This window comes from Ochotona curzoniae, unplaced genomic scaffold (genome assembly GCF_017591425.1).
Source record: "Ochotona curzoniae isolate NIBS_2020 unplaced genomic scaffold, NIBS_Ocur_1.0 patch81, whole genome shotgun sequence".
Classification (NCBI taxonomy): Eukaryota; Metazoa; Chordata; class Mammalia; order Lagomorpha; family Ochotonidae; genus Ochotona; species Ochotona curzoniae.
In genome coordinates, this window is record NW_024467063.1 from 364,831 (window position 1) to 387,899 (window position 23,069).

Genomic DNA, 23,069 nt, shown 5'->3' on the forward strand with positions numbered 1-23,069 from the left:
TTGAAAACAGGGTTGTTTATTCACGGAGGCTGCCACCTCCGAGACACATGTAATGCAGGACCCGGGGGGGGGGGCAGGCCCCTGCTGTTCTCGGATGCCACCACCCATGTGGGACCAACCTTCTGTGGCGAGGACTTGGCAGGGAGGGTCTCCAGGGCTCAGGCATGCCCCCTGGGATCATCCAGCAGGGATGGGTGAAGGCTCTTTGGGGCCCAGCTGCTGCCCACTTGCTTTTGAGCTACCAGCTGGGGTCAGTGGGGCCTGGGACAGCCTGTGCCACCTGCAGGGAGAAGCCGAGAGCAGTCACTGCAGGGCCTTGGGGGGGGGGGGGTCTCAGTGTGCTATTTGCCTTTCTGGGTGGGAAGCCCGCAGCCTCTCTTTCCTCTTCTTGCAATGCCAACACCTCGTAGGCCTTGGCGCCCAGGTTCTTGTCCCAACACAGCTGTTTTCTGGCTCTGTCAGTGACCATGACTCGCAGAGATCTCCCTTCCTCCCCTTGAAGAGGGCGCGCCTCTCTGCACCCTGTCTCCTCTAGCTACTAAGGGCACGGTTACACCTGCTGTGCAGAGCTCTGCGAGGGAGGGCGGAGGGCAGGGTTGAGAGGGGCTGGCTGGAGCTTCCAGCACCGGCTTGCTGTGCCCTAGGGGCAGGCAGATGACAGTTCTGGGAAAGGGCGGGAGGGGGCGGGGGTCCGAGGAGAATCAGATCTTCCAGCTCCACCTGCATAAGAGGGAGAAACTGTGGTCCAGTCTCTGGCATCAAGAGATGGTCCAAATTGCAAAGCCAGGGGTGCCCAGATAGAGGGACACTTAACAAAAGATCCTGGGCAGGTGGAATTAGAGGGCAGCTTTGTATTGTGGAAAAAATGACAGAAATCCATGCATGATTTCCAAGGACCCCATGTATGCATGGATTGCCTTTTTTTCTTCTTCAAATTAAACATCTTTTCATTAAACTTTAAACGCGCCCTCGTTGTCAGCCTGCCTCCTCCACATGCCTGCACCTGGCCAGTCTACCTTCGAGGCCCTCTCCTGCCCGTCACAACCTACCCACTCCACCTCTGCTCTGAATGCTGTATGCTGGCTTTTCATCACTTTGCCGCTGACATCCAATTCTGACCCAAGCAAACCCATGCTCACCTGCTGCTCCCCTACCCTGGGACCTTAGGGTGCCAAGGTTGCTGAAGGTCCAGGTATTGCTGTGGGTGCCGTGGGTTGGGGGCTGCCCTCCTCGGGACTACTGGAGTCCGTGCTCTCTTCATGCATCTGCAGAGAGAGAAAGATGCTCTGAGGGCCTTACCCGGGCCGGCCGCTGCCAGAGCCAACCGGGAGCTGCAGATGGCGTGTGGGGAGCACCACCTAGCGGTCACCGTGCAGACTGCGTGCAGAACCAGTCCTAGAGCAGAACCAGTCCTCCTGTCTTTAAACACAGGAACCCTGCCCCGTGAGAACAGTGACCAAGTATCCACGTGAAACATGCAGTGACATGGAGCTGTCGTCCACGCACACAGGAGGATTCTGGGAGGTTAGGCTGGGCCTGCTTGGAAAGCGGAGAGGGGAATACTCCTGGTGAGAGGCGGCTGCTCGGAGGACTGCCTTTGTGTGTGCGCGTGCTCTGGCCTGGACCTTCATTTCTCCAGCCAGGTGCTGCCAAAGGCGTTATCACCGAGAGAAGAGAGAACTTGGAACAAACTGCAGAGATACAGAACCAAAAGGAAACCTCTGAGCATGGAAGCTGATCACACTCTGCTCCGTGTCTAAAACAGTCTCACGTCTGACTTTGCAGGAATGCAAACACTGCTGTTAAAAAAAAAAAAGCGAGTTCTGTAAGAACGAAATAGCACAAAAAAGTGATCAATGATTCCTAGGGTAGTCAGAGGTGAAGAGGAGCTGACACTAAACTGGCTGTGTGAGAAATGAGAACTACACGGAGGCAAAAAGAAACACCCAGAAATATGAGTGCTTGGGTGAGGGTGATGGGATTTCTTTTTCTTGGTTTTCAAGTTGCTTCAATAAATTTCTAGTCATATTGCCCACTTTCAGAGAGACAGGACGTGAGCTCCGTGGCACTGCACTGCCTCCAGCTCCCGAAACATGTGAAGAGACATGTTTTGGCAATGCTGAAACGAGAAGCTGCCTGGGAGCCTGCTCAGCTGGGGCCTGGGACTGGGGGCCTGGGAAGAACTCTCAGAGTCTCCAGGCTTGTTTGTTCCCTGGCTCACTGGTTCACTCTCTAGCACCAATGTCTACCAACCGCCAGGGCTCCTGGACGGGCCAAGGCCCGATGCTGGGAACTCAGTTCAGCTCTCCCACATGGGTGATCAACTACTTGACCATTGCCTGCTGTCTCCCAGGGTGCACATTAGCAAGAAACAGGAGTTGGGAGCAGCGCTGGGACTTCAATTCAGGTACCTTGACCTGGGGCACAGGTGTTCTAAGCATAATCCACTGTGCCAAATGCCCAGCCTCCTCCCCTCCGCCCCCCGCCACCGCCAGATGATGCCTGTGGAGACAGAAATTGAGCACTGGGTTGAAATTCTTACAGCAGGCTGGATAGCAGAACCTCCTAGAAACCTTTATACATAGCGTCTGTCCAGGCCTACCCCTGGGCAATCACACCTGAGCCTGTGTGGGCCAGGGCCCCTGTGGTCCACTGCAGTGGGCCTCTGACACGTTTGCCACCAGAGCTATTAAATGGAGCACCGAGCCCCATGCCCTGAGCTTTGGATCCGGATCTGGGTGAGATTGAGGTATGGGCATTTCTTTCTAGTCCATTCCTTGGTTGATGATTGGTGCTGCTAGGATCACAGCTTGAGAAGTCATTGCACTAGAGGACAGCTGTGGAGGCCTTCTTTTGGGAATGAGACCCGTGACAGCCTTTGGTGTGTTCTTACCACCCCTCCCCCCAGGTATGCTGAAGGGGTTACACAACACCGTCTGTGAGTCCTGGGCTCCAGAGGGTAGGGAGGGAGAGGCCTGCAATTCCCAGGAGCCTGTCTGATTGCGTCCCCTACCCCCAGCTCACCTAGGGCAGTAGAGGGGGAGTTCAGTTGCCCTCAAGCAGGGGGCGGGACAGAGACCCCAGAACTTACTTCCCAGTAGACGGAATCGTCAAAGCAGTTCTCATCCGCAGCTTGTCCCCAGATCGGTAATTTCAAAATGAACCCTAAGAGACACTGGAGGTCACCCGAGTCCATCACCTCCCCCAGAGATGAATTGGCTCAGATCCAAACCTCCTTGGGGCCCCCACGGCCATGCAACACCAAGCACCTCCCACGAGCCCAGACCCACATCCCCTGTGTGCTCTTTGGCCCCCCAGCCCGGGGGGCTCCCCGCACCCCATCTGATGTGGCCCAGCCACTTACTCACCCATGATGAGGCCGCCCACTAGGGCCATGCCCAAGGTCAGCAGGAGGCCATAAGCCTGATACCTGCCTTGTTCTCTTGTGGTCCATTCATCCTGGTACTGATGAAAGTCAGAGGAATGTTCCAGCCTGGGGCAGAGATGAGGTAGGGTCAAGTTAGAGGCCAGGTATGCATGGGTACTGGGACGGTGCAAATCTCAGCCTCAGCCTTCTACTCTGCACAATGGGGGCGACGCATGTTGAGCGGAAGGACAGGGGAGGGTCTCGGGTGGGAGACAGACAGGCTCTTGGGCTCTGGCAGAGCAGTAGGAAGGGGGGAGGAGGAGGATGTGGCAGTCCCCATGCCCAGCACTGTTCAGGTTTACCCTTGACTTCCATAGATGTCAGGGGTGACGACGGCTGCGGCCACAGCACCCGTGATGCCACCGATGAGGCCCGGAAGGCCATGCAGGTTGTGGATGCCACATGTATCCTGGAGCTGCAGCCGGGACTCCAGGAATGGCTGGGGAGGAGAGATGAGTGCTGCTCAGGCTGGTGAGGACTGGGGGTAGGGTGACAGATCTAGAGCCGCCCCCCACCCCCGCACTCTCCACCATGGAGACTCCAGCATTCTCTAGCCCCCGGCTCTTGCCCAGGGACCTCACCGTCAGATACACAAAGCCCAGGGTGGAGGCGCCTCCGCAGATGAAGCCAAGGACGAGGGCGCCATAGGGGAACAGCATCATCTCCGCAGCGGTGCCCACACCCACTCCGCCGGCCAGCGTGGCGTTCTGAATGTGCACCTGTGTGAGGAGGGCAGGGGTGGGGGGCAGAGGCTCAGTGCTTCCCCCTGAGACTGCGCAGAGTTTGTGGGCTGTCCAAAGGCTCTGCGGGGCTGCCTGCACCCTGGGAAACTGTCCAGCTAAGGCTGTGGCTGTGGTGTGGCACCACCACCTCTGTCATGGTGTTCTCTGCATTCACACCACCCACCTCAGCCAGCAGCTCTGGGCATTTTCTGTGTGCATGCTGGGGAACTCTGCTGTGTGCACACTTGCTGCCTGCCTGCACATCCACAACAGGACCCTCCACGTCCCCGGGCACCGGCGGCTGATGCTGAGTGCCAACTCGCAGCAGGTGTCTTGCTGCTCACAACAATGGCACATGAGTAAATCGAGGGAAAGGGAGTTGAAATGACTCCTCTGTGACCACAGAGCTGGCCAGGGACAAACAGGCATTTGGATCCAGGCCTCTGTCTTACACCCTGGTCTGCGAGAGTGCTTGGCAGAGGGGCAGCCCACAGGGTAGGGAGAGAAGACTCCAGTAATCTGGCTTTTTGCTCTGGACAAATCATTCCTCCCAGAACCTCAGTTTTGTTTGTTTGTTTGGTTGGTTGGTTGGTTTTTGTTTGTTTTCTTTGCAAGCTGGATCCTGAGGCTGCCGGCCTTGTGGAGTGGCATGGTCATGGGTGTCGTTTAAACACTGATGGTTAGATGCCCCCGGTCCCCACTGCTTACCATGTCCAGCTTGCCCTTCTTGTGAACCATGCTGGACACTGCCACTGAGGTGAGCACGCTGGCTGCCAAGGAGCAACAGGTGTTGATGGCTGCCCGGTGCTGGGCATCGCCACGGAAGGACATGGCGGAGTTGAAGCTGGGCCAGTATATCCACAGGAAGAGGGTGCCTGAGGCAGACCAATGGGGCCAGGAGCCCCAGAAGGGGAATGAGGGCAGTCCTGTCTGTAGCTCCAGGCTTCAAGGGGACCCACACCCCGGCTGCTTCTACGTCTGCTCCTGTTCGAGTTGGGGTTCTCCTTGGAAGGCCCCCCACATATCTCACTACCACTGAACCCCTGAGTAGGCTCCCTCAGCACCACTCGGGCCATCGTAGGATGGTACAAGCACCATTTACTCACAAAGCACCAAGGGGCTTGTGGAGGGCTGGGCGGGGTTCCATGAGTCCCTGTGAGGCAGTGTGTGTTTTCCAGAGTGAATGGACACAGGCAGCTAGTTTCGTGTTTCTGCCATGTGCACCAAGGCAGTCAGTTTCCGGGGCTCAGGGGGAACCTAGCAGACATCTGGGCTCCTTCGAGTGTCTAGCGGCAACTTCCCTTTGTGTCCCCAAAACAGTGACTGGTGGAAACCCCTGGAGAGTGAGTGTGATCATGGCCGTTTTCACCCACTATGGTGACCCTGCTTGCCCACCATGGTGGCTCTCACCAATCATGGCAAAGAGGTTCGAGTGGTACACAGGACGCTGCCGCTCCTTGCACTGGTCTAGGTTGGGCCGGTAGAGAATCCACGTCACCACGAGCCCAAAGTAGGCGCCGAACATGTGGATGGTCATGGAGCCCCCCGCATCCTTCGCCTGGGATACAAGGCACCTGTCAGGGTCTGCTGCTACCTCTTCCTGCCTCCCCGTAGCACTCCCCATGCCTCTACGTATATACTTCCGGCTGCCCCTGAACCTGCAGGCTGCAGGAGGGAAGTCAGACCCTGACAGACCACACAGCTGGGAAAGGAAAGGAGGGCACCCCTGGAGCCTCACCCAGCTGCCAGCAAAACACCAGAGCACCCCCAACCCAGCCACCAGGATCATCCTCAGAGACATGTGCTAGGCTTGGAGCAGACTTTCTCAGGTTCTAAGTGGGGAGAGGGAACCCAGGGGCACCCCCTCGGCCTAGTCTGTCACCCACTGGCCTCCCCTTACCTCAGCCCCCAGAAATTTCTCTTCTCCCTGAGGGTCTGCCTGTCTACACCCTGTTGTTGCCTGCCTCCCCTACACCCTGTCGCAGCCCTTGCCCCCTGAGTCAGAGTTGCAGTTGGGCCATTCCTGAGTACCCTGTGCTACACAATTCTACACCTCTTCATCTGAGTGGGAGGTGGTGGGACTGAGCAGGGTTCTAGCCGACGCGGGATGAGACCTGGAGACGTGGCATGCAGACACCTGACCCAAATCTCTCCCTCCAGCCTCCTCTTCCTCCCAGCTCAGAGCAGGGAGAAGCACAGCCTTTTCCACTGGACACGGTGCTGGGGTTGTGGTCTGGTTGTGTCCACTGCTCCAAGGTCCTGTGCTGCAGATCAACTGCCCAAGGCACTAGTGCTGACAGGTGGAATGCCCTGGGAAGGAGTGAATGCTGCCACTCTGGTGTTTTGTGGCCTCCCCAGCCTCCTGAGTATTAAGTGCATTTCTGCCCAGAGCAGCACCAGATGAATCATGGTGAGTGCGCCAGTCACAGTCACAGAGCTGGCTCTGACACCCAGTCCCATAGCAGGTGCTTCTGTTGCCTGGGCGATTTCAGGTGAGCCCTATGGCCTCCCTGAGCCTTGGTTTTCTCATCTGTAAGGTGGAAATCGAGACAAAGCTGGCAAGAGCCGGCCTGCACAGAGCAGTGCAAGCCTGGCAAGGGGCATGCCTCACTTTCGTAGACCCGCAGCCACGCCTACTCTCAGCTCAACAATGGGCATGCACCACATGCTTCCAGGAGTGGCAGGTGGTAGAGAGCTGCTGAGGGACTCGAGCTGCCCACCCCTCCCATAGCCCCTGTCTGTTTCAAATCAGAGGGTGGCCTGCTTGGCACCTGCTAGTGTACATGAAGACCAGGCCTGTGGTGGGCTGGCTGGGTTAGGCCATATTACCCATCAGTTCACATGAGCAATGGGGCAGGGGCAGAACTGAACAGGCAGCTACATTCATCATTATGTGCACTGGCTGGTGCAGGTGATAGAATGAACCTGACCCTGCACTGGCTGCCATGAGAATCAAGTCTGAGGTCACCTGGACTCAAACCATGGCCATAGGGAAAATCACAGGATGTGTAATCCGACCTTGTGGGCCTCCTCAGTTGCTGATGCTTATGCAGTGGACAGCTTGCCCAAATGCACATGGGGAACATGACCAGCCAGCTTATCCAGGCCAGCAAGGGATGTCTACTGCTTGGTCAGAGGATGGAAAGCAGAACAGCTTGGACAATTCCCTTGACCAAGCTTTGCAGCACATCCAAGGGTCTATGGATGCACTAAAGTGGACTTTATCAGCCAATAGACCTTGGAAAGATTTTCTCAACACTGGAGCAATGAAGCCAATGATGTCTCAGAACCATCAAAACCACTTCAGTAACACTCTCGCAACATTCTTCCCTACACTGGGGTCTCGAAGGTGTCCCCCATTCCTGGCTGCTGACAGCAGCTGTTTGACCTGGCTGTTTGACAGCGAGGAGTGGCCCTCTCTCCCTCCTTCCCTGTGCACACAGGAGGAAAAATAAATGGAAATATACGTCACACCCATTTTCCTCGATAGCTTGGCCCTTCACGCCCCAATCAGAGGCCCACATGGGCGTGCAAATAATATTAAAAAATAAACTTAAAAAAAGAGGACAGCCTGGTGGCCTGCTGCCCATTTGCCTATGCCTGTCTCTAAGATCTCCTGATCCTATTCTCACTGGACCAGTCCAGTCCCAGCCTCCAGGCAGACTCACACAGCCTACCCTCTCCAACCAGGCTCCCTGCTTCCCAACTGTTCTCATACCACGACACATCTGATAGTGTACCTCTCTTCCTCAAACCCTCCATAGCTCCCCACTGCTGCTGCCCCAGTGCAGCCCCCAGGCATCTGGGAGACCTGGACTCTTGCCTCCAGCCCTGTTCCTCTCCAGGCAGCCCTAGTCCTGGAGATCCCTAGCTGTAGGTGTCTTCCAGACCTCTGCCTCAGGCTAGCTCCTCCCTCATCTGGGCCACAGCACAGGGTTCCTGTTTACTTCCCATACCTCTCAGTAGTTCACGAGCTCCTTGGGGCCTCTGAACCCAGGAGCCAAGGCAGACAGACTCCACAGTTCCTGACAGGTCTCTGTGGGCGCCCATTTGGCACTGGGAGGGTTGGCCCTGCTCTTGCTGGCCACAAAAATGTGTTGTGAAGTAGCTAAATCTAAGCCACATGAACAATGGTGGGTGGGCCAGGGTGGCAGTGGTGCCACAGAGAGCCTGGTGGGCCACCATAAGAAGTGACGTGGGCTGATTGTCTGTAGTGACGAGGGCCCAGGAGCAGAAACGCTCCGGGGTGGGCCCATGTTTGTGTGTCTGAGGAGCAGGTGCCCCACTGGGGGAAGAAGGCTGGGGCCATGGCCTGGGAGGCAGGCAGGGAGTGGTGACATGTATGAATTAGAATTTCAAGTGAAACTAAAGCCCACTGACAGGTCCTCATTAGGGAGGTTGGGCAGGTAGGCAGACAGGGAGACAGGGGGGCTGAGGCCATGACACTCAGTGGATTTAGGGTACATAGGATACCCACTACTAGCTTGTTCAGAGCTCGCCTTAATCTCCTTCTGAGCCATGGCAGAGTCCACAAGTAGAAAAGGGGACTTAGAAGTGAGTGGGAGGTACCTGAATCCCAGCCCCATTCCAGATGGCTGAGCTACAGTCAGATGTGTAAGGTGCACCTGACCTGAGCCCCAGGCATAGCACATTTCTGCCAGGTCCTTGCAAGTGGTGCTACCAGGTTTATCTGACTGTCTGGGCCACACACCTGGGACCCTTCCTGACTGACTGGCACCCTCCCTATGCTGAGTCCTCCTCTGGGCGAGCAGTCTAGGGATGTTGTGCGTATGCCACAGCATGGTCCATTCACTGGCTCTTTAATAAATAAGGGCCCCTTAAGCCTCACCACAGTAGGCGCCAAGGATGTGGCACTCCCTGTTACACTACATCCTACAGGGGCTCTGGTTTGAGTCCCAGCTGCTCCATTTCTGATTCAACACCCTGCTGAAGCAACTGAGAAAGCAGTGGAGTATGGCCCCTTTGCGCACATGGGAGAACAGGATGGCGGTCAAGGCTCCCTGGCTTTGACCTGGTCTACCATTGGCTATTATAGTCGTTTGAGTGGTAAACCAACAAGTGGAAGATCTTTCCTCACACCTCTCTTGTTGTAACTTTGCCTTTCAAATTAAATAGATATTCTTAAAGAAATCTCCAAGGAGCCTGTGAAGTGTGGCCTTTGTCTTTCAGGGACCCCACCCATTTCTTAGGCACCTCCTCCTCTATATTTGGAGGGGAAGCTCACTCTGCAAGAGCCCTGGGCTGATACCCTGGGAGATGGTCAAACCTGCCCACTAGGTGCCATCATTTCCACTGTAGAGGTGAGAGAAGTGAGGCACTGGAGTCCTCTGTGTCTCCCCATCCTATTCCACTCCCCTGGTGTTCCCCCCACCCCTCTCCGTCCCCTCAACCCCATCCCAGTGCTGCGCCCAGCTCACCTCTAGCTGGTGTAAGAGGATGTACTGGTTTGTTGAGAAGAGAGTCACTTGGAAGAAGGTCATGAGGAGCATCTGGAGAGGGCTCACCTTGCCCAGAACTGCCCCGAAGGCCACACACACAGAGGCCACGCTTAAGTCGGCATCGATGAGGCTACGAGACACAGGCCAGGGCAATGGTGAAAGGGGGACGCTCTAAGCGCTCCATGCATTCCGGCCTGTGGCTGTCTGATCCACGGCCTTATCCAGAGGCCACACCAGAGGCCACATCTATCTTTGCACTCCCCACCCCAGCCTCGTAGGGAGCTTGTGCTCCATGTTCCGCCTGGCTGCAGCTGTCAAACATGCCCTGTAGTTAGACTTCCACCTACTCTGTGTCTTCCACCTGCCCTTCTGGAGCTTTCTCTCTCCGCTGGCTGCTTGAGGAAGTCTTCCCTCATTCCCTCAGTCAGATGTGGTTGCTGCCTCCAGATTTTAGCGCTCGCTCTGTGCACGCCCCTCCTCCTGATGACAGACCTTGCTAGGAGCTACAGCCTCATCTACCTGGGGAAGACCTATATCCGGGGAAGAGAGAGTAAATAGGGAGCTGGGGAGGGCTGGGTGGAGGGAAGAGTCAGGAAGGTTCACTGACAAAATGAAGGCACGAGGGCAGGCACATAGGCCCCGGGAGGGTCAGATCCCACAGGGCCAGCCAGCCTAGCCGTAGGCTGACACAGGCAGATGGCCAGGTGAGCGCTTCGGGTCAGAAGCAGTTGGCTGGATTCCGATGGAGACCCTGGGTGTGCCTCCAGGGAGCTGTGAAGCAGGTGGGTACAGGAGCAGAGGAGCTAATTCCCAGGGTTGCCACATCTAGAGGAGCCCTCCCATGCTGCAGTGTGTGTATGAGAGTCATAGGTGGGAGAAAAAAGAGTGATCACAGGACTAGTTTGTCAAGTGAGGGTGGAGACCCTGGGACAGAGAACACCCACTCCTAGCTTGTTCCTCAGGGTCTAACTGAGCTGGGGGACAAGGGTGCACTGAAGCCAGGTACTGGGAGATCTCAGTACTATAATTTGGAGGGGAAATTCTATTTAAAAAAAATTTTTTTTGAAAGGCAGACTTACAGAGATAGAAAAAGAGAGATAAAAATTTTTCTTCTGCTGGTTCACTTCCCACATGGCCACTACAGCGAGGGCTAGACCAGGATGAAGCCAGGAGCCAGGAACTTCTTCTAGGTCTCCCACACAGGTGCAGGGACCCAAGTACTTGGGCAATCTTCTGCTGCTTTCCCAGGTGCACTCAGAGACCCCACCCATTTCTTAGGTTGCTCCTCCTCTACATTTGCAGGGGAAGCCCTCTCTGCAGGAGCCCTGGGCTGATACTTTAAGGGTCATACCTGCCCATCATTCCCACTGTAGAGGTGAAAGAAGTGAGGTTCTAGCAGGGAGTTGAATCAGAAGTGGAGCACCTGGGACTCGAACATGTGCCCGTATGGGATGACAACATTGTAGGCAGCAGCTAATGCCAGTCCCTACAATGTTCTCTTGTACAATACCCTGCCTATATAGGACAGGTTCCAGCATTAGCCACATGTAGCTGGAAATGGAGACTTGGAGGGACTGAGTTACCTGCCCAAAGTCCCACTGCAGCCAGAAGACCTGCAAGATGAGAATGACCATATGAAAGCAGCAGGAAAGAGGAGCCACGCCTTGGGCTATTAGCACCTGGGAGAGGAAGCGCTTGGTGCCACACACAGGCAGGGCTTCAGGGAGCCTGGACAGCACCTGCAGAAGGGCACTGCCCTCAAGTGGCAGTCCTACAGGATGGAAGACAGGATGAGGGGCCTGCATGGTGGCACTGTGGGTTATGCTGTGGGTGGTGGCACCAGCGTTCCTCTTTGCAGTGCCAGTTGGAGTCGTGGCTGCTCCATTGCCAGTTCAGCTTTCTGTTACTGGACCTGTGAAGGTAGCAGAAGATGGACCGAGTGACCGGGCCTCTGCCACTAGGTAGAAGACCAGAATGGAATTCCTAGCTCCTGGCCTCCATGTGGCCCAAACTGGCTGTTTCAAGCATTTGAGAAATAAACCAACAGATGGAAGATCTCTTCCTCTTTCTCTCCCTCATTCTCCCTCTGTTGTTCTGCCTTTCAAATAAATAATGTTTTTTTTTTTTTAAAGTAGGAGAGGATGACAGCCTGGAGACAATTGATTCCCCCTCACTAACTTGCCAAACCCAATTTATCAAGTGGTCAGCCTAACAAAAAAATGGACATAATTACCTTGGAAAATGTTTTAATTTTCATTTCATAACTTATTTTTTCATTTAGTTATAGCTATTTTACTGTGGTGGCTGCTTAAATACCTGCTGGATTTCCATACTTTAGCTTTGGGAAGGAGAGTTTTTTTGTGTATTTTGCATTTTAGGGTAATATATAAATATAAAGGCTTTTATATGCAAAAAAGGTTAGGGAGCTGGTGCAGTGGCCTGTGGTACCAGCATCCCTTATGGGCACGGGCTCCAGTTCTGGCTGTTCCACTTCCCGTCCAGCTCTCTGCTTATGGCTTGGGAAAGCAGTGGAGGATGGCCCAAGTCCATGCACCCATGTGGGAGACCTGGAAGAAGGTTCTGGCTCCTGGCTTCCAATTAGCCTTGGCGCTGGCTGTTGTGGTCATTTGGGGAATGAACCAGGTGATAGAAAAATCTCTCCTTCTGTTTCTCCTTCTCTTTGTAAGTCTGCCTTTCAAGTAAAAACAAATAAATCTTAACAGAAAGAAAGAAAGTAAAAACATCTGAAGTATTTGTTCTAACACATATTCCACCTGGCCAGCTGTCCTTTCTGTTTCATTTAATTATTGGATGAAAGAATGAACTGGCATGAGTGGATTAGGATTTGCAAACATTGGGGATGTTTTAAATGTCACAGGCACCTGACCTGTGGCATCTGGTTGGTGACCTAAACCTGACAGCAAGGATTTGCCCTTAAAATGTGGTGTTACACCAGTGTACTTCTAAGCCTTTTGGTGGAACTGAGCTTGTGAGAAGGCTAATGAGTGTTTGCTTTCATGCACTCATGACGATTCCCTCCAATTGAAAGTTTTTATCTTTTAACAAAAGTTGTGTGTCTGTAGGGAAAAAAAAGACCAACCAGCTGGGCCCAACAAAGTACAGCTGGGCAGACACAAGGAAGTGTGAGATCTCTCAAGTTGTCATGGAGGAGTTAGACAACGAGTCATTCAGGAAGCTGGCTCCCGCACCTGCTGGCGTTGGTGACTTGGCTTTAGGTGAATCTGTTTTATATCTGGTAGAGGGTGGTGTTGAAGCAGGTGATAGACCTCAGGACAGAAGTTAGCACAGAGCAAAGTCATTAAAGGAGTGAAGTCAGGAAGACAAGAGCCCTAGGGGCTGGGTCAGACAGGGGTCTCCCAACCCTCCTGCCCTCCCCTCAACCCCTAGCTGCTTCATAACTCTCTCCAAGGCTGGTGTCCTAGGCTAAGCTGGGCTGCAATCTCCATTCAGTGTCCACTTCTCAAAAGAGCCCTTGGAGGCCAACCCAGACCTCCCTGCTTCTACCCACTGCCACCAGCTTTTGGCTCTCAGGGTCCGGGGATTGGCAATTTTGAGGTATCTGGGTGGAGGGCTGGATCTAGCACCTGGAGAAAAGTCCGGCCCATGTCCCTGTGGCCTCTGTCATGGCACCTAGTCCTTACAAGACCCATGCTGGGGAGCTGCTGACCAGAAAACAGAGCATGCAGGAGTCAGATAAAGGGGTACCACCGGCCCCCCACCGCCAGCCCCGCCTTGGTCCTGGGCTCACTTCTTGATGCCCAGGAGGATGTAGTTGTCCCTGGTATGCTGGAACCAGCCTTGCATGAGCAGCGCCCACTGGATGCCCATGGCTGCCAGCAGGAAGTTGAAGCCAACGGCGGAGTAGCCATAGCGGTGCAGGAAGGTCATGAGGAAGCCGAAACCCAAGAACACCATCACGTGCACGTCCTGGAAGCCTGCAGGGAAAGCGCAGCCACACAGTTCAGTGGTCTGGCGAAGGACTGCCGTGGCTCAGGGTCTGGGCCCCTCATGGTCTGGCCAAGACCTGACACTGGACAGCATGGAGACAGACCACCAAGGCCACACACACACACACACACACACACACACACACACACACACACACACACACACACCTCCAGAGGGGTCCAGAGACCTGAGAGGGCTATAATTCTTCCAGCCAAGAGAGTGGTTCCTCTGCTCGATTTTCTCCTTGGAACATTCTGCTGTCCTAGGGTTTAGCCTGGTTGGCTAAACATTTGAACTTGGAGCCAGAGCATGGGTTACACCCATGGGTTAGAGGATAGGGCCAAGACTTCTGGGACCATGATGCCTTACCCACTACCCACCACCACACTCCATCTTTTGCTGTGGACAGCCAGTCCACACCCAGCAGGCACACTGCCCCATCACAGACTTGGATCCCATCTCCCTCTCCTGGGAGAGGACTCTGGGAAAGTACTTGGTCTCAGCACTGTCTGTCATCTGCAGGGCAAATGGACACACAATGTACACGTAAAGCACTTAGCTGTGGACCCCAGGACAGATGACCCAGATGCGCAGGTGTCATTAGGCAGCCTACCTCTGCCAATGCAGGTGCAGCCTTGGCACGCTGCTCGCCCTCTCAGGGCCCAGTGACCTGGGGATGGATGGGAGCGACTGTCACTGTCCTCCCTGGGCTAACACGGCATGGCCCCAGCGTCCAAGGAAACAGCAGGAGGCCAAGAGCCGTGAGAGGCAAAGAGAGTGGTTGCAGACATGTCAGATGCTGAAAGAACTGCGGATGCTGCAGGGCATGGGCTATGTGGCACAGCTCTCCCTGGCCGGGTCTGGTGCACTTCCAGCACCAAGACAACAACATACCATGGCAGTGCTTTGCCAAGTTTATGGAGAATAGGTAATACATTCCATTTGGTGCCAAACAAATTTTGAAATGTCAATAATACACACTTTTCCTTGGCATTTTGAAGACCTCTTGGTTAGGCATGGATTTCAAAAATTGCTTTGCACCAAAATGAAAGTACATTTAAATTCCATTTTTGAAGTATCCTACGGTGAATCCAGACCATGAAGTACAGATATTTATTTGAAAGGCCACCCTGCTAATAAGTAGGCCAGGGATACCGAGGGGAAAGAGGCCTGTTGCTTCAGGTAGGAGGTGGGGCGCTCCATCGTTCACCAAGTGCCATAGCTGGTGAGCTGGTGGCTTCCTGGCAGAGGTGCCCTTGGCTGTTGTGCCCTGGCAGAGGCATCTCCCTGGAGACCACTCCTTAGCAGCGAGCGAGGGAGGAAACATTTTGACTGGGTGGTCAAAACTAATTTGGCAAAGAAGGGACAGAGAGGTGCTGTGTGCCTCTGCGTGTGACACTATAATGAGTGGATCACCTAGTGTTACCCACAGTGTATTCCCACCAGGACTGCATATTCCAATCCCTTCGTCAGAAAACATCAGGCAGGGGCCAGCACTGTGGAGTAGTAGGTTAAGCCTCTGCCTGTTGGGGCGGGGGAGGTGGGCAGCATTCATGTCTTGGTTGCTTTACTTCCAATGCAGAGGCGGGGAGTGTATGTATTTCTGTGTGCCTACATGCAGGACTTGGAACATTCGTGAAAAATGAATGTCATTTTGGCATAAACAATTTTTAAATCTAAGCAGTATTAGCACAGAATGTTTTCCATGAGCTTTATTTAACAGAAAAAAAAAGATGTATTTATTTTTATTTGAAGGGTAGAGAGAGAGAGATCTTCCATTTGTTGGTTCACTCCCCAAATCGTCACAATGGGCACAGCTGGGCTGGTGTGAAGCTGAGAGCTAGGAGCTTCATCCGAGTCTCCTACATGAGTGACAGTGGCCACAGTAAACACTTGGACTTTCCTCTGCTGCTTTCCCAGGCTCGTTAACAGGCAACTTCATCAGAAGTGGAGCAACCAAGCATTCAAATCAGTGCCCATATGGGATGCTAGCACCACAAGCAGATGCTTAATTTGCTACACCAACATGCTGGCCCTTCCATGGACATTCAAACGCCTGTCACATTCATGGATTTCAAGGGTTTTTACTTGTTTGTTTTTGTTTTGTTTGCAGAGGCTGGAACATGAGCAGTCACTGTATTGGAGCATCAGTTTGAGTTCCATGACTCCACTTCTGGTCCAGTTCCATGCTAATGAGCTTGGGAAGTGTTTGGACCCTTGCCATCCTTGTGGGAAACCTGGATGGAGCTCCTGTCTCCTGGCATCTACCTGGCTTAGATCCAGTTCTCACAGCTATTTGGGAGTGAACCAGTGGTTTCCACAGATTAGGCCACTGCATTTCCTCCTCTCTTACTCTACCTTCAAACAAATAAATGTTCTTCAAAAATTATTTCTGTGGGGCCGGTATCATATTGCAGTAGGCTAAGCCTCTACTTGTGGCATCAGAGTTGCATATAGGTGCTAGTTTGTGTCCTGGACGCTTCACTTCCCATCCAGCTCCCTGTTTATGACCTGAGAAAGCAGTGGATGATGGCTCAAGAACTTGGGCCCCTGCACACATGTGGTAGATCCAGAAGAAGCTCCTGGTTTCTGGTTTTGAATTGCCCAGCTCCAGCCATTGTGGCCATTTGGGAAGTGAACCAATGGATGGAAGATGCCTCTCTCGCTTGCACTCTCTCCTCTATGTGACTGCCTTTGAAGTAAAAATAAAATATATCTTTAAACATTATTTTTGCATCAAAATGGATTTATCTTTTAATTCCATTCTCCATGATTTTTTAAAGTACTTCTTCATACTATTGCTTTTTTAGCAACCATACATTTGCAAGTCTTTTTAAAAGAGATTTATTTTATTTTTATTGGAAAGGCAGATCAGGTTTATAGAAAAGAGAGAGAGAGAGAAAAGCCTTCCATATGCTGGCCCCAAAGGACTGCAATGACCAGAGCTAAGTCAATCCAAAGTCAGGAGCCAGGAGCTTCTTTTGAGTCTCTCATGCAGGTGCAGGGTCCCAAAGCTTTGTGCCATTTTCTACTGCTTTCTCAGGCCACAAGCAGGTCACTGTATGGAAGGTGGAACAGCTGGGACATGAACTGGTGCCCATATGGAATCGCAGTATGTGCAAGGTAAGGATTTAGCCATTGAACCATCATCTCAGGCCCCTTCAATTATTTTCTAATAAAAGAGAATTTGAAGGCCTTGCCAAGCCTGGTCCCCCTCCACCCACACTCCTCCTCCTCCCAGTTCTGCCCCCCAGCTGCACCAGCCTCCCTCATCTTCCTCACTCCCACTCCAGGTTCTTGGCCTGTGGCATTCCCTCACCTAGAACAGCCAACAGACTCCACTTCCTATAGAGCCCGGCCACCACATGCCACCTCAGTGGAGAGGGTTCTGATTGCACGGTGTCAGGAAGCCTCTTGTCTATGCCAGCCTTGTTACAATTTACAAAGTTATACCCCAGGTGGAGTCAATTGCCAAGGTCGCCTTGTACCTAGGCAAGTGTTCTACTACTGGGAGAAAAGCCGCCCAACAACTGGCTGGCATTCTGGGCCTAACTTACGCCAACTCTGTGTTCACTTTTAAAAAAAAGTAAAATAAAATTATAGGTTTATTTTTCTAGCCCACTAGACTGTCAAGAAGACAGAATCATATCTGTGACATTCACTGTGGTTTTCCTGTGAGGGGCCAAGGCAAACTCTCAAGAAATATCCCTGAGGGGCCGTTGTGGAGACGTAGCCAGCATCCTGGCTTTGGATCAGCTTAGCTCAGGCCATTGCGGCTATTTGGGGAGTGAACTACCAGATGGAAGACCTCTCTCTGTCTCTTTCTCACTGTAAAATCTGCATTGCAAACAAAAATAAATAAATCTTTAAAAAGAGATAAATATCGGGCCCGGCGCGGTGGCGCAAGTGGCTAAGTCCTCGCCTAGCACGCCCGGGATCCCATATGGGCGCCGGTTCTAATCCCGGCAGCCCCGCTTCCCTTCCAGCTCCCTGCCTGTGGCCTGGGAAAGCAGTCGAGGACGGCCCAAAGCTTTGGGAACCTGCACCCACGTGGGAGACCCGGAAGAGGCTCCTGGCTTCGGATCGGCATAGTATCGGCCCGTTGCGCTCACTTGGGGAGTGAATCATCGGACGGAAGATCTTCCTCTCTGTCTCTCCTCTCTGTATATCCGCCTTTCCAATGAAAAAATAATAAAAATAAATCTTTAAAAAAAAAAAAAAAAAAAAGAGATAAATATCCATGAACAAATGAATTCATGTTGTCTCAGCAGCACTCAGGGGTGCCAGTTGCATAGTGTCCAATGCCAGTTGCATAGTGTCCAAAGCCCCAGGTGGGATTTCACAACCAGGTGGGTGTGCATCAGCTCCCCTCCACCCAGTCCCTCCTACTGGCAGTGCTGTGCCTACTGCAGGCTGGCAGAAGTAGGAAATGGAGGTCTATGTTACTGCCACCTTGACCTTGCTGCCCCACTTGTCCTCATCCATCTCCCCTCCAGGTTCCCCTGATGAGTTCTTCATGAGAGGAGCCGTGGGGGCCCCAGTGCCTGCAGGATGCAGGTCATGCCCCAGCATGGTTCTCCGAGCTCCCCATGAAGTATCCCTTCTGCATGGTGCTTAGACAGACACACACATCTTGGCTCGGGTGTCTCAATGCATGCAGCCGATTCAGGAATGAGCAAGTCTGGTGGTTCATTGCACTTTCCACTGTTGGGGAGAACTGAGCCAAGGGATGTGAACTCTGGTTACAGAAGGAGGGGGGCAGCAACAATTTCTGACGGCAAGGCAAGCAGCAGCAGGGAGGGAGGGATATGGCTGGGCCACTGACCAAACCAGTGCACAGAGAGAGAGGAGGCTGCTGGCTGGATCTCATCCTGGCCCCTCTGCCTCTGGGCCCGCCACAGCGGTCGGGCACGAGGCACCAGTTGCCTAGCCTGGGGGTTGGACCTAGGATCTCATTTGCAATTGCTTGGAGCTGGGAGTTGGAGCATGGAGAATGAAGAGAGGGAGAGGCAACAACCAAGAAGGGTCCAAGCCTGGAAGCCTACAGACAATTGAGGAAAAGCGCTGGCAGGCAGGCAGGTGGGAGGCCAACAGCAGGGAGCTGGATCAGAAGTGGCAGAGTTTAAACCAGTGGACAAATGGGATGCCAGCACTGCAGGTGGAGGCCTGGCCTAGCACCAGCCTCTCCTTGGAGTTTTTTAAATTTTAAGATTTATTATGTATTTATTTTTATTATTGATGATGTTTACATAGTTGATCAGAGTGGGAAGGGTCGAGGATCAGGGGATAGTGGGTGAGACCCTTGTTTACACATTTTCTTCTTCTTCCTGTATATGAGGGATACAAGAGGAAAAGCCTAGCTTCCCAACTGACACATTACTCCGGGGATTGCGGAAGTGCCACCCGATGTCATCCCAACTTCCCCATTGTGGAGCATTTTCTGGGGGTTCTGCTCTCCTCGGACTTCCTGTCACATTCATTTCAAAATCATTTTGCAGGGGCTGGGCTTGCAGTGCATCACAGAGGGTGGGACTTTTCAAGGGGCGGAGGGTTACCCAGTTGCCTAAAAGGGTTACTTGCAGCTTGGCGGTTACAGGGCAAGGGGCAGAGCTGCCGAGGCCTGAGGGAGCCTGTGCAGAGGGAGAATCCCTTTCTCTTTCTTTTCCCACACAGGTGCTAACCTAGCACCAAAGCTAAGCATTAGTCTGTGGATTAATTTCTGCTTCATGAGGTTTGCTGCTACCTGATATGACTTATACAATGATATGAAGATGCAGATGCTGCAAACTTTACTCATGAGTCCAAACTTCTCCCCTCCACTCCCCAGCCTCCTCACAGGCAAGGTGGGCTGAGGTAGTGGCCGACTGTGCCCACCCTGGAGGCCTGTGGCACTTGCCTAATGCGGACCCAAACCATGCCGGGCACAGGCCTGGGTCCTCGGCAATGCCAGGTGTCCACTTCCCTCTGCTGCATCAGCGGGGAACTGGTGGGATACTGGCTATCCCTCAACTCTGAGACTCTAGGCCCCATCTCCAATCTGCTGGGGAGAAGATCAAAGGGCAACAGTGCCTCAGAGGGCTGGGAGAGGCAGGTGGATGGAGTGGTGGGAGGGCCTGGCACCCTGCCTGGCCATGGCAGGCTCCTCCTCCACCTGTCTCCTATGCCAGAAAATAGCAAGGACAAAAGCCCAGGTTCCAGAGCAGCTCTTTTGGGAAGACATGGAGGGCTGAGATGCCACAGCCGGGCACACAAGGGCTCAGGGAGACGGTCCTGAACACATCTCTAAACAGAAGGCAGAGCCTCTATGGACACCTTTGAAGCTAGAGTCTCTGTAGGAGCTCCCACCGGCATTCGCTGTGTCGCCAATTTCTGTCACAAGGTAAGTGAGCCCAGCTACCTGCCGTCTACTTTAGTGATATTCCCACTTAACAGAGAAGCACATTGAGGCCAAGAGGGGTGAGGTGGTTGGCTGAGTCCACGCGACAATGGATCTAGATGTCCTCAGTTCCCTCCGATGACAATGCCCTCTGCCTAGGCACAGGCACATCCTTCACCAAGTGGGTCCTTGGGGGCTCTGTGCCTGCTGCCTTAGGTCACTCAGGCCTGGGCACTTCCTGTTCAGCGGCCAGACAGTGCCTGCACCACAGGTGTCCCAGGACACTGCCAGGTGGGTCTCTGTGAGCTATGTGTCTGCTGCCTTGCTGAGGCTCAACTCCGTCCCTCCACCCAAGCCTCCTGGAACTGGGCTCATTTGGAGGCTACATTTAATCGGCAGCTCCCCTGATCCACTGGGTAGGAACATGGTCACACAGAGCCAAGAACTCCCCTCCTTCCACTCCCCTCCCTTCTCCTCGCCTCCCCTCCTCTCCCTTTTTCTCTTCTCCCCTCTTCTCTCTCTGCTCTCTCCTCTCCTATCCTCCCTTCCCTCCACTTTTCGCCTCTCCTCTCCCCTTCCATTTTCTCTCCTCCTCTCACCTCCCCTTCTCTCCTCACTTCTCTCCCTTTCCTTTCTTCCCTTCTCTCCACTCCTCCTACCTCCCCTCCTCTCCTCTCTCCCTCCAGCATTCGCAGGGGAAGTAACTGGAGACACCCAAAGTCCTCCTTGACAGCTGGGGCTCCCCATCCCCTTTCACAAGCCCCACCGGTGAAGTCTCAAAACCTTGTCCCAGGCTGATCATCCTACAGCTCCTTGAGGAAGGCCTTGATCTGCCCTCTCTGCCCCCTCCTCCACTTGCCAGGCACTCATCACAGACGTTGTCTGCAGGAGCATTGGCCCTGCTGGGGTCCTGGGTGTCGGGGTGCACCTTTATTTCCCCAACAGGCCTAGAAGTCCCCTGGGGCCAGATTTTCAGGACACTCAACTTGTTGGTCCAGAGTGATTATAACCCCCCCAAGCCATGGCTTATCCTTGACTTGCAAGGCAAGCCACCACCACATCACCTTTCGCTCTGCAAATGCCTTCATTCAGAAGACATACAACGTGGCCATCTGAGACCTAAGTTCCTGTCGAGTGAATAAATGCAAGGAGAGCAAGAAAGGCGGTTGAGATGGAGGCAGATGTTCTGCCACTCCTGTCCTAGGGCCGTCCAGCCATCACCCTCTGGACACCTGGGGGACCTGCCTATGCCCCAGCAGGCCTTGACTTTCAAGCTTTCCTAGAACCAAGAGGTGAGTAAGAGCCAGCGGACTGGAGAGCAACATGAGAGGGAAGATCTCCAGTGCAGCTGCCTTGCCCTTTTCCTAGTCATTTCCACCAAGGACAGGAAGGGAACAAAACACCAAGGGTGGATTGTGAGTCTGAATCCCAAGACCACGGCTGTCAGGAACTCTTCTTTGGCACGGCCCTAAGTGGAGCCCAGGACAGACTGTGGGATCCCTGCTTCCATCACCTGCCTTCACCCAGGCCCCAGCCAGCCATGAATGCAGCCTGTGACAGCCCTTGCTGTGGGGGCAACCAGGTAACACGGCTGCTTGCTCTGAGCCTGAAACCTTGCCCCCAGTCTTGTGTCAAGCCCGGCTGCCATCTAAGCAGAAGATTGCTTCTGGTAATACTGTGAGGGTGGGAGCCGGCAGGTAGGGTGCCAAATTCCAAAGGTTCAGGTCATGGAAAATACTAACCTGCAGGCCAGAGGTTGGGCTGCTGGGAGTGGCCAGTTCCTTTAGCACCATGAACCCTAGGGCATCAGCGAGTGAGAGCTAGGCCCCCAGCTCAGCTCTTAGGCACGGCACCCAGGAGATTCAGAGGGTGACAGCCTTGTCATTCTAGCCACGGGAGGGTGTTCAGCCCTCTGTCCCAAAAACTGTTCCCTAGGCTCCCACCGCAGCAACTTTGGCCATCCATTGGGGCATCTCTGTCACTTTCCAGTGACCCCTTCTCTAGAGAGAATGGGCACCTGCTGAGTGGTGGTGGAGGTGGGACTTGGGGCTCACAGCTGGGAAACACTTCTGATGGCTACTGGAACCGCGAGTACACACCTTCGCAAGGTGGGGGAGTGTTCCCTACAAAGGATTGTACATCAGCTGTTTCCGGTGCAGCGGGCTCCGTGTGGGAGCGGTGGTGCAGCCAGGGGCCATGGTCAAGGCCCAGCCAGATGGCGGGCTTGCTGGGGCGGCACTTACTTGGATAACTGTAGTAGAATTCGTTCTCTATATCGCTGGTGATGTTCGCTTTCCTCTTCTCATACTTCCAGTCTGGGTCTGAGTCGGGGTTGAAGCGCACGTACAGGGCAAACAGAACCACCATGGCCACCTCGAAGAGCAGGCAGAAGAGTGGCAGTCGCCTGCGTAGATTGGTGTTCCAGGCCATGGTGCTGGGACGCCGGGAGGGCCGGCGGCTGCTTCGGACCGGCTTAATACAACCCGGGAAAGAGGCGGGGCGGCCGCTGGGAGCTGCGAACACTGAGCCCGCGGCGCCCGCGCGCTCGCCCAACTGGCGAGGGGACCGCGGGGCTGCGCCCGCCCGCCCGGTCGTCGGAGCGCGGCCTGGTCCAGCCCCCGGCCCGCCCACCCCAAGCTCCCTGAAGTGCTCCATCCTCTGGGGATCCCACTGCCACCCCGCCTTTCCACCTGTTTAATTCAGATCCTGACATAAATTACCACCACCACCATTGCCACCCTCCCTTTTCAGATTACAACATTCCTCCAGCGTACATGAAAAACAAAGGAATTCAGAGCAAAACTAGCCTAGAGAAGCCCAGGGGTGGGAAGCAGGGCAACGCCAGGGATGTGGTACTTTGCACTGGATTCTGTAAGAAGAGGTTGTTAAAGGAAGACTAGTCCAACTCAAAGAAGTCTCAGTTTGGTCAGAAGTGCTATGGCCATGAGGGTGTCTCCGTGTTAGATGTCACCTAGGGCAGACTGTTTGCGGGGGAGCACATGGGAACCCGGTACTTTCTTTGCAATTTCTGGGAATCTAAAATAAAAATGGCCTAAGGAAAGAACATACAAAAATTTGCACAAGCAGTTTTTACAAGTTTTTCACAAGCACACCCA

At 53.8% G+C, this 23,069-nt stretch overlaps 1 protein-coding gene across 1 annotated transcript; it reads right to left on the reverse strand.

The window, feature by feature from the left end:
* Window positions 1-1,163: 1,163 nt before the first annotated feature.
* Window positions 1,164-22,453, reverse strand: LOC121168264 (ammonium transporter Rh type C-like). Its single transcript, XM_040998186.1, has 10 exons — window positions 22,197-22,453; window positions 13,378-13,564; window positions 9,588-9,738; window positions 5,560-5,707; window positions 4,858-5,024; window positions 4,009-4,146; window positions 3,730-3,866; window positions 3,369-3,493; window positions 3,092-3,165; window positions 1,164-1,265 (listed from the first exon to the last, which is right to left on the reverse strand). The coding sequence occupies exons 1-10, from the start codon at window positions 22,381-22,383 to the stop codon at window positions 1,164-1,166; spliced, it is 1,416 nt and encodes a 471-aa protein (XP_040854120.1). The 5' UTR covers window positions 22,384-22,453.
* Window positions 22,454-23,069: the final 616 nt, after the last annotated feature.

What these genes read in the sequence shown, in the direction of transcription:
- LOC121168264 (XM_040998186.1), bottom strand. Translation starts at nt 22,383, where the DNA reads ATGGCCTGGAACACCAATCTACGCAGGCGACTGCCACTCTTCTGCCTG. An exon ending in AGAAGGGCAAGCTGGACATG is followed by an intron (nt 4,147 to 4,857) that starts GTAAGCAGTGGG and finishes CTCCTCACACAG; the next exon opens with GTGCACATTCAGAACGCCAC. An exon ending in TGGGCTTTGTGTATCTGACG is followed by an intron (nt 3,867 to 4,008) that starts GTGAGGTCCCTG and finishes TCTCCTCCCCAG; the next exon opens with CCATTCCTGGAGTCCCGGCT.